The 11,166-nt window shown below is 37.7% G+C and overlaps 2 protein-coding genes across 2 annotated transcripts in view; both read left to right on the plus strand.

Moving 5' to 3' along the window:
* The first annotated feature begins 859 nt into the window (after positions 1–859).
* LOC119412490 (SUZ domain-containing protein 1) lies at positions 860–3,366 on the plus strand. The gene is made up of 5 exons (XM_037679506.1): positions 860–1,098; positions 1,189–1,290; positions 2,191–2,240; positions 2,326–2,592; positions 2,667–3,366. Exons 2-5 carry the CDS (start codon positions 1,240–1,242, stop codon positions 2,776–2,778), a joined length of 480 nt encoding a protein of 159 aa, XP_037535434.1. The 5' UTR covers positions 860–1,098; positions 1,189–1,239; the 3' UTR covers positions 2,779–3,366.
* A 3,206-nt stretch (positions 3,367–6,572) lies between these two features.
* The window catches only part of necap2 (NECAP endocytosis associated 2), a 7,788-nt gene continuing 3,194 nt past the window's right edge, over positions 6,573–11,166 (plus strand). The window contains exons 1-4 of the mRNA XM_037679507.1: positions 6,573–6,736; positions 7,823–7,923; positions 9,915–10,019; positions 10,832–10,913. Of these exons, the coding sequence (XP_037535435.1) occupies positions 6,642–6,736; positions 7,823–7,923; positions 9,915–10,019; positions 10,832–10,913 (383 nt within the window). The 5' untranslated portion in view covers positions 6,573–6,641. The remainder of the gene's footprint in view (positions 6,737–7,822; positions 7,924–9,914; positions 10,020–10,831; positions 10,914–11,166) is intronic.

Raw genomic sequence — 11,166 nt, forward strand, 5'->3', positions numbered from 1 at the left:
TTTCACAGCTATGTTTTGCTTTACATTTGCAAATTTTTATTTACTTACTCAATTTATGTACCTGCTTTAGCTTCCCTTAGGAGCAAGCACAAACTGTAGCAGTAGAAGCTCTTCCCTGGCTGTCTTTTATTTATTAATTTATTAACCTTTATTTAACCAGGCAAATCCCATTGAGATCACAGATCTCTTTTGCAAGAGAGGCCTGTGCCTTGTTATTTTGTCTAGCAAAATGTGTCGGCCCTTAGCAAAAAGTAGTACATTTGAAGTTTATTTTTGCAAGTATTTTTTTTGTTGCAAGTTAAGTATATCAAATACTACACACCATACTTGTAGTGTACTAAACTTATTTAATACTTGTTTGGACTAAATTGGGACATTTTTATACTATTTTTAAGTATGTCAAATAAAGTTTATAAAAAGTAAACTTCAATTACACTTCCTCATTTTTAGTGTAAAATAAGTATACAGTATACTTAAATAAACTACTTTTCGCTACGGGTGGTGAGAGCCAGGACCAACACAAAGATAAAGCCAGCCACTCACCCACACCTAAGATTAATTTAGAATGGTTCTTTAAATTTAAATGCATTTTTTTGGACTGTAGGAGAAAAATGAAGTTCATGGAAATGCCCATAAATATACAAAAGCTGTCTCCAGCTGAGATTTGAAGCCTCTTTAGTGGGGGGCAGTTTGACCTTAGACTTTATATACGTATGACCAAAGCATGTTTTAGACATTTTAATAAACTTCAAGTATTACTCAAACTTGTCAAAATGGACACATTTTGTTTAACATAAACGTTTTTGAAGTTTAAGACTGAATACAGTGGACGCTGCAGTTGTTAGCTGACGTCATGACGTAATTTCCGCTCCTCGGTCTAAACGGGTTCATTTGAGAGCGTTAGCCTAGCTTAGCGTTAACATTATGTGTCACGCCTCTCCGCTTGTTGTTGGCTTACAGTTTTCATCTTTTCCGTGAAGCTTCAGTGGACGGGCTTAGTTCAGTGAGGTGTTGGTAACGATCAATTGTAAGTCGCGGACAGACGGAGGATTGTCCTCTCAGCATTAGCTAAACAAGCTAACACGCGGCTAAAGAAAGGTTTGTGAAATTTCCTGTTCATCTAGAATACGAGACGCCGAGTTTCCCTTATCAGTGCTGCTAACTGTTTCATGCCCTCGGCTTGCATAGGATACAACTTCCTGGAGGAGCTAAGGCAGCCAGACCAGAGTCCTGTTAAACATGGAGGATGAGGAGGTAGCAGAGAGCTGGGAAGAAGCAGCGGACAGCGGGGTGAGTTGGACACAACTCTGCTGCTAATTTGTAACACATGGCAGATTTTGAGTTCGGTACTTAAGCAGGCACTAGACAAATTACAGGCTGGAGACATCCACATGTTTCTATGGTTTGTTTCCTTAAGCAGGCTCCACAGTGTTTTCCTTGTGATTTTGTGTTTGCTCAAGATAATGAAACTAAAAATGACAATAAACTACTTTTCCCGAACAGCATTTAGCTCCACCCAATGCGGAACTTAAAAAAAAAAAAAATAGACAGAAGCAAGTAGTTGGAGCAGGTTAATGTGTCTCTAAAGCAATTAAATAGACTGATCTGATTCAGGCAATCTGTAAACTTTGTTTTTGTTCTTATGTTTTTTTAATTACCGGTGTTTGTCTGCGTTATCGTGTTTGTATGTGGCTGTCAACGTCACTGTTGTGGCTCAATTCCTGCTTTATAACATTGTTGTTCATCATACAAACAACCTGAATTTATTGGTTGAGACACCCATTCAACTAGGTCTAATATGGTAATAACAATAATAATCATCATATTTGTTTACAGATGTTTACAATTAAATTGCCAAACATTGCATGGAAATAGCATAATATAATGATTTTGGAGCTACAATACAGAATCATTCATCTGTGCACCTATGCCTTATCAACAGAGAAGACAACACTAATACACATTTTGTTATCCACTCTAGTAACACTGTTTTTATTATCTGACGTTGTGCGGGAGTTTTAACAAGGCCAGAGTACAGATAACTTACAAGACAATAGTGAACCACGTACAGTTAGTCATTTAAGTCTTATTCAGTATTTCTTTTTCAGTTGACTCAACAGGTCTTTTGATACAAGTTTGCTGGGAAAAAGATTAGTAGATTGATTAATTAATGCCATTATTTATCCTTAGGAAATTGAGAGAAGACTTGAGGCGAAACTGAAAATAAATCAGGAGGCCAAGTAAGTGACGAGGCTTCAAATATAATTTCTTTCTGTACTATTTTTTTTGAATGGCATTAATTGTATTATCTTCCTATCCTTGCAGGAAGTCCAATTTGAAGTCCAGTGGTTCTCCTGTGCGGACTGCCATTGTAATCCAAGATGACTCTCTGCCTGCAGCCCCTCCGCCTCAGATTCGAATTTTAAAACGTCCTTCCAATAATGGTACCACAGGAAACTCTGCATCCTCTCGCCCCTCTCAACAGATGAAGTCTTTGGCCCAAAGAGAGGCAGAATATGCAGAAGCCCGAAGAAGGATTTTGGGCAGTGCATCTTCAGAAGAAACGCCTCAGGACAATCCAAGCCAGGATAGGTAAGACATAATGAGGCAAACTGAAAGTACAAAATGCACAAGGAGTGCTTATTTCTTATTTCTTCTGTTTGCAGGACCGCTCGTATGAGTGTGCAACAACCTTTAGAAACAGTTTGTCCAAACAATCAGGTAATCCGTCAACCCACTGGTCCAGATGGCACCACGGGCTTCCGACTCTGCAGATAAACTGGAGCTGCTTGTTGCAAGGAAACAGCTTCTTCCCTGAGAGAGCCGGGTCCAGTGGGGGAATTAAAAAGGTTTAGTGTGTGATTTAGAGAGCAGAGTGGTGAGATGACCTCAGATTTGACTGACAGGAGGAATATGAAGACATGGCATGAACTTAAATGAGCATCTTCCCTCTCTCTCTCTACTCTGCTCACTGGTTTGATCTTTGCCTCCAGCCTTGTTGTTTCCGTCGGTGGAAGCTTGCCAGAGGCTGGCAGAGATCAAAGATTTGAAACCCTTTCTGTTCTCAGCTTGAACAAGCTTTGGTCGCACCGCCCCTACACTGTGAGAGTCGGATGTGCTGTGAGATTTCAAGTCAAGTGTTCAGCCGGCCATGCACCAGTTCATCTGGTGTTCGTCACTTCAGGGAGAATAAGGAGAGTTTGTTATTCTGTGGGAGATCTTCAGAGTTGTGCAAGCTTATGAGCTTTTTTTGTTTTCCGCTGAAGGAGCAAAGGTCATGGCTGGGTGTCCAAAGGGAGAATGGCCTTAGTTTGTTGCTGCGTTCAGAGACAATTAAGTACTTTACAGTGCCAAGAAGTGACTGTGTGTTCAGCAGGCCGAGTGCAAGGTTATAGAAAGATGTGCTGATTGGACCTTTTCTGTGAAAGTGCACAGTGCTGAATAAAGTTTTAATAATGCACATGGTGGCTGTGGCTCAGAGCAGAACGTTTCTCAGCTCACAGGCCCGTTTTCAGCACCAGTAGCTAAAGGAAAGGTCTGGTTGGTACACAGCCTCTGGCCCGAAGCTGCGATCCAAATGACTGGGTCGCCACATCGACGTTTTTACAAGCAATAACACTAAAATTACTTCCTGGGTTGTGTTTCCTTTAAACTTTTTCTTTTAAAATGTTAAAATGTCTTTTCTTTTTCTGTGACAGTGTATTTAAATCAGAAGGTCAGTAGTGTGTTCAGAAAGTTAGGTTGCAATAAGAACATTTATTTGTGGTTTTAGATTTAATTTGATCAAACTGTCTAAAGTTTAGAACTGGAAACATCTTCTTAGCTAAGTCTCGTCTGTGCTGCCCAGCTGTATAAAATCAGAGGGTCTTACAGTCACATGTACTGTATCATCAGTGGCAGCATACTGACTGTGTTGTTACACACTGCTATTCATGTAAATTATACAGAAATGGTTATATTGGGCCCAGTTGGAGAGGGATATATGTTATATTTTGGCCAGACACCAACATTTTGCCAGCATCAAAGACATTTATGATGAAAACTTTACCTTTTAGTCAGCGCTCTTTGAAATTAAACTGGTTTTGACGAATGTCTTCCTGTGGTGTTTTTCCACACAGCAGGATTTTACTAAGAGCTCGTTGTCAACAAATTCAAAACTCGAGTTAAACTATAAAATTATTAATATAGTTAAATATTGTGGAGTTACAAACACTGATAGATGGTTTTGTTATTAAAAGGGAAGACAAACACCAAGTGTGTTTGAATCTTTTATGCCTTAAATGATAAATGTCCTCTGCTTGCCAACAAGCACTCTCTTGACGGTATTTTGGTTTATTGTTGAATCTTTTTTTTTTTATAGGTTTCAGTAATAAATGGTACTTGACAGAGACACAATCCATGGCTGAGTTTTTAGAAAAATGACAACCACTTTCAGTGAGTCTTGTGCTTTTCTTACGCTTGAGCTTTAACAAGAATGAATTCAAACTATTGCTCACAGTCTGTTTTTCTGCACTGCAGGACAACTTTGTAGAAGTGCTGCATTTATTCAAAACTCGGTTAAGGAAGGAAAATAAATTGGCCCACCTTTTTTATTATAAGATAATTACACTTTTATGTGGCTTTATTTGAACCTTACCATATTTTTCAGACTATAAGGTGCACTTAAAATCATTTAATTTTGTCAAAAATCAACAGTGAACCTTATAATCTGGTGCGACTTGTGTATTAATTCTGGTTGTGCTTACTGACCTCGAACTGATTTGATGTGGTACACAGCACTCAAAAATCTGTCAAAATGAACTTGTTTCGCTTAATGCAGCTTATAATCCGGTGCGCCTTATGTATGACAACAGAGCCGTTCATTGATATTGCGCCTTATCGTCTGAAATATACAGTAGTTTAAACTGTTCTTTGTGATCTGGTTCTGCTAATTGACTTTATGAATGCTTTAAATTATTATTATTAACAATCTGGTTCAGGTATGGACTCTAAAGGGATTTGAATCGATCAGCAGATACCCATTTTGTGTTGGTGTGATCAGCTCATGTTTGTTTCAGTCACAGCCAGACGTCTAGTTTGAAGCTCATTTGATGTCATTGTTTTGAAACTTGAAGAAAACCCTTTAATAAAAACACAAACGTACTCCTCTTGGCATTTTTGCTTTTTGTAAAATACACTTGGCATCGTAAGCAAAATTAAACACTTTTAGTCAAACATTTGGACACGTCTAATTCATTTGAATCATCGTTTTAAACCACTAAGTTGCTACTGGTACTACTTGTTTTACAGATTTACTTCTTTTTATTGAAGTCAAACATTTAAAATGTATAATGTTAATATGAACATTAAATTATCTTTGTACATTTAATATTTCTTGTTTTGATTTTGATTAAGGAGCATTCATCTGAGAAAAAGCCTCAAATTATTACAAATTGATTTGATGCACTTTCCATTTTAATGGCCATCTTTAAGAAATTGATGCCCCTGTCTACTTTTGGTCATGCAGTCTTACCCGTCCAAAACTTTTTTGTGTGCATTTTTAATTTCTCCTATCCATTATAAAACCTCATAAATACGGTATGTCTGTCTGTCTGTCTGTCTGTCTGTCTGTCTGTCTGTCTGTCTGTCTGTCTGTCTGTCTGTCTGTCTGTCTGTCCGTCCGTCCGTCCGTCCGTCCGTCCGTCCGTCCGTCCGTCCGTCCGTCCGTCCATCTAACCATCTATCTAACTATACTATACTACACTATACTATACTACACTACACTATACTATACTATACTAAACTCCAGGCCCGGCCCTGGAGGCCTGGAGTTTGACACCCCTGATCTATATGTATGTATATGTGTTTTGGAACAATTGATAGTTAGAAATAGAAATGTTTATTTTTAGAAATAAAAGTAAAAGCTCGTCTTCCTGAATAAGGACATTTGATCTGAGCTGAACAGCATAAAACATTAAGTGTTCTCAATAAAAGAATGCAGGGTGTCAGGAGATTTTATGCATATTAATATTTAAAAAAATAGAGGATTATAATTTAAAAAAAATTAACATGTAGGCTATTTATGCTCCTCAGATAAATAATTACTTTATGTATATTAATGTTTCTGTTCGGTGCCGTGAGATGACTTCTGTTGTGACTTGGCGCTATATAAATAAGCTGCATTGAATTGAAGCTAACACTCATATTGCCATATTTTAAAAAACGTATGACCAAAAACAAAATCTCCTAAATTTGTTCTGGCTTTTGACCCCCATCTGAACACCCCTTTTAAAGGTCTCGGGAGGCGCCCCTGACTGTATTTAGTTATGACATTTCTATTTTTAACAATACTTATGCTGCTTTACTTGTTTTTAGTAGCTAAATACAAACAAGTTGACAGAGTTCTAATTATGGTAAGCTTCAAGGCTATTCTCTTGAACTCTAAACGGAAAAAAATGCGCTTTGCACATTATTTTTTTTATCCTCTGCGCTCTTTTCGTTCTGCAGTTTTGTGTTTTGGCCATGACAGTGAAACCTCCTGACCGGCAGGTGGCGCTGTTAAAATCCAGCGCCGCGGCTTCGACTCTGCCGAGCAGCACTTGAAGCGTCCATTGAAAGTCGGAAGTAGTGGTGTGTGTGTTTGGTTTGTGAAACTTAACAAGATGGCAGAGGACGACAGTTATGAGTCAATGCTGTGCGTAAAGCCAGAGGTTCATGTTTACCGGATCCCACCGCGTGCTTCAAATCGCGGATATCGGTAAGAAAGCTGATCGACGAGTCGGTGGGAAAGTTGGTCGGTGGGCTATTTATGGACCATACGTCCATCATCGGACAAGCGAGCTGTCAACAAGTTACACGTTTTCAAAACATTATTTTTCCGAGTCAGCGCAACAGTTTATGTCCGTTTTAGTCGCTTATTACTCTTTAGATAAAAGTATATATCATATGTGAACCTTTCAGGAAACCCTCTTGGCAGCTGGCTTACAAAGTTGGAGACCTCACGGAAATGGGACACTTGTTAAAGTTTTGTTTTTCTTCCTGTGGCTCGCTAGTTTTTCTTGGAAACAAGAACTCAACAGCTGTACTGTTAGTTTTGTTAGGGTAAAGTTTATACAGAAGTCTATTGAACTTTTCTGTCTGGTTTTTGAAAACGATAATAGTTTTCTTCAGTTCAAGCATTTTGAGGTGACCATGACCTGCTTTACTGTGAATCGACATCTTGTTCAGTAGAAACAGCGTCTTTACTCTATAATAGTAAAATTATATTAAAGTTTCTGAAACGTGTTGTTTGGGGGGGGGAAAGCCCCTAAATTTGACTTTCTTTGGAGTTTCCAGCAATTCAAGTTGATTAAAAAACAAACAAACATGAGATGCTGCTGAAAGCTTTGAGAGAAGTTAAGTAACCTTTGAGTTATTTTATTTAATTACTTAACTTTTAAACTAGAATATTTTCTATAGAAGAGAAAAACGTTCGTAGGTGTGGGCGAAACCTTGTATGTTTGTCTGTGAAACTTTTTCAGCTCAGGACCTGATAACCATTTGAAAGAACCACATGCTTTGTGTTGTAATCACATTTGAAAGTAGTCCGTCCTGCTGGAGTGGAAAAGCTGTTAAAGTAAATGCAACAGTTTGAACAAATAATCTTTTTCACAGCTGTTTCAGGTGTTATCTATATGAGATGTTTTTTTTAATTATCTGAAGCAAAAAAAGTTACTGTTTGACATTGTCTTCCTGGCAGTATAATTTCACTTCCTCATGATGTTTTTAACTACATATGTTGAAACAAACACTGAATCGGTTGTTCCTGGATTTACACCATTTTTGCTGGGTTTTTTTTGTTTAGTGCTGCTGACTGGAAGCTGGACGAACCGGCGTGGAGCGGTAGGATGAAAATTACTGCTAAAGGCAAGATGGCCTTCATCAAGTTGGAAGACAAAAACACAGGTAAACGTGCAATAGAGGAGGAGATGTATAGATCCACCAAAAAGAAACTTGAGCTACACAACATAATTCCTGGGGCTTTTACTACGTGTTCAACACAGCCGGGCTTTTTATATATTAGTCTAAAACTCTGAGGAGTCATATTCCAATAATTATGGTCTGTCTCTGTTTTGTGGTTTTGTGTCATTTTGTGTTTTGTTGCATTAAATACACAATTCAGTCAGGCTTTTTAATTTATAAGAATCACAGGTTTAATTAATTGGAAGGTGCTGATATGGGAAAATAAAAAGAATGGCATTAGAAAAACACTTTTTACTTTAAGACATGGGAGGAAAGTTTTCAGAAGTTTGTAGGCTGTGCAAAGGAGTTAATTACCTGCTATTTAGGTAAATGGACTGCACTTATATAGTGCCTTTCTAGCCAACCAGGCCACCCAAAACACTTTACAGCTCAGTCTGTACCCTCCTTTACCCGTCTACACACGTTCATACAGCACTTTTCTGTCGCAACAAATCTGAATGTTATTCTGTAATCAGTGCTTTAGATCATAATCATACACCAAAGGGACACACATTGGAGGTAATGAGGGGTTTAATGTCTTGCCCAGGAACACTTCGACATACAGTATGACCACAAAAGTTTGTCTCATCTGTCCCATAGTAATGTCCAAATCCTTTCACGCTCTCCATTCTCAGCAGATTATTGAACTTCTGTGATTAATGTAGACAGAAACTAAGTAAAAAATCCTGCCGTGTACTCTATACAGAGAGTCTATAAATTAAATTCTGCTCATAACAAGTCTAATCCTCAATGCCACAGCTAATATGTTTTTTTTTTGTGTGAACTTTAGGATTACAACTGGCTCACAGGAAAAAACAGAACATTGTAATTTGTTTAGAACACATATTTTCCACACAAGGATAGTTCTGTAGTGACTGTTGGTTTCCTGCAACATGTAAAACGACGTTATTCCTGTATGTATGTATGTATATATATATATATATATATATATATATATATATATATATATATGTGTGTGTGTGTGTGTGTCTGTCTGTTCTTTGTTGTGTTTTGATGGGGTGCATCTCTTGATGCTGTTTCACTTTTAGCTGGAGTCAATGAAAGTTGGTTTGAAAGTCTTAAAATCCTCTATACCATCATTAAAGTTGGTATTTTTACACCTCTTAATTAAGTTTTAGTTTATTTATATAGTGCCAATTCACAACAAACCTCATCTCATGGTACTGTACAAAAACATTCACATACATTATTAGAACCAATTAGTTAAGAGTTATCTATCGAAGGAAGCCAGAAGGTTGTGTTGGAACTTCACTTTGTCCCAGTTTTCCATCCTGAACAACAAATAGGAAAGAAATTATTGGTCATTTTGGCCTCAGTCGGTCAGCCGCATAACTAAGGGATAGCTCTGGAAACCCAAGTCAATCTTAACTATAGGATTGATCATAAAAGAATGTCTGAAGTCTAGTCTTAAAAGTAGACAGAGTGTCAGCCTCACAGACAGAAACTGGAAGTTGGTTCCACAAGAGAGGAGCCTCTGAAAACTTGTCTTCCCGCTCTACTTTTGGAAACTCTAGGAACCACAAATTAACCTGCAATCTGAGAACAAAGTGCTCTGTTAGGAAAATATAGAACAGTAAGATCTTTAATTTAAGATGGAGCTTGGTTGCTGAGAGCTTTATTTCTTACAAGATTTTAAATTATTTTCTGAATTTGAGCCAATGGAGAGAAGCTAAAACTGGAGAAACGTGATCTCTCCTTTTAACTCTAATCAGAACTCTATCAGCAGCATTTTGAATCAGTCGAAGACTTTTTAATCTAGAGACCTGATTGGACTCTTCAGGTTTCATGGATAAATACAGTGTAGTGAGTATCATCAACATAGCAATGACAGTTTATCCCGTGCTGATCTTATTTTTGTTGTGGCATGAATTAATCCAGAGGCTGTGCTGGGTGTGAACTTTTTATTTTTGCAGGAGAGCTGTTTGCACAAGCTCCAGTTGATCAGTATCCAGGCTGCGTGGTTGAAGCAGTCACAGACTCCAGCCGGTACTTTGTCATCCGGATAGAAGACGGCAACGGTAAGGCAACACTAAAAATAAACTTTGAAATGAATGTCAAACTCTCTGTACCAGGTACCATCACAAACCTTACTAAGATCTCCAAGTATCACCTTCAGTGACAGACAATATATTATTTGTACAAGCTCATATTCATACTGACACAAACAGGTAAATCTCCTAACCATAATCGTACCCTAAATATCATGAGATGACTTGTGACGTGAAGCTAAAATTTTTTTTTGAACTAGCCAAAATGATGAGTGGTGGTAAAGGCTACAAATTTAGCTCCAAAAAAAAAAATCATAAAAAACAAAGTTTAGAGAACCCCCTGGAGTAGAAAACAGTAAACTGATGTTCCGGTGGTCACTCAGTAAAGTCTCTTTAAGACTTGATGGCAACAAAAGGTGTACAACAGTGAGGACATTTGACTTAAAATATCTTATGTATGTATTTAGTTGTTGAGCGGGAGTAAAAAAAAAGCCAAGACTGTAGTATATGTGGTGCCTTTCTGATCAATAAATCCATAAAACCATCATATCTTAAACTGCATCCTTCATCTGGGTTAGGGTCACATTTATTCAGAGTGTATGTAACTAAAGGGATCCTGTGTACTACCAGTGGTACTTGTACCACCGCTTGAGAACTATACGTAAAGTCAAATGATTTTCATGTGATATTTGATTTGTCTTACTTTTACACCCAAGTAAAAAAAACATGTAGGTTTAATCTGAATGTGCCCACATCGGCTTATATCTGTGTTCTCTAAAGAAGAGAGATTGAAGCCATGAAGTACTCTAATCCTCGTTTTATTTTTCTTTCTTTCTTTAAAGGACGTCATGCTTTTATCGGGTTGGGGTTCGCAGATCGCGGCGACTCATTTGACTTTAATGTTGCTTTACAAGACCATTTTAAGTAAGTCTCCATTGGCTATGTGATGGTTTTCTTATTTTATGTTCTGTTTTTAATAAGTGTGCATATTTTGCATTTATACATCAAACCTTTAAAGCAGGACTATTCAACAAAACCGCTCAGAGGGTCACAGTTTCTGAAAGCCAGCAGCTCAGGGGCCGGACATCCAACAATTAAAGTCATTATGTAATAAACCAAGTATTACAATGATCTGTTGCCTTTTAAATTTGTTTATTTTGTTGCATTGAATCAAAAT

Source organism: Nematolebias whitei, chromosome 7 (assembly GCF_014905685.2).
Source record: "Nematolebias whitei isolate Nwh7 chromosome 7, NemWhi1, whole genome shotgun sequence".
Classification (NCBI taxonomy): domain Eukaryota; kingdom Metazoa; phylum Chordata; class Actinopteri; order Cyprinodontiformes; family Rivulidae; genus Nematolebias; species Nematolebias whitei.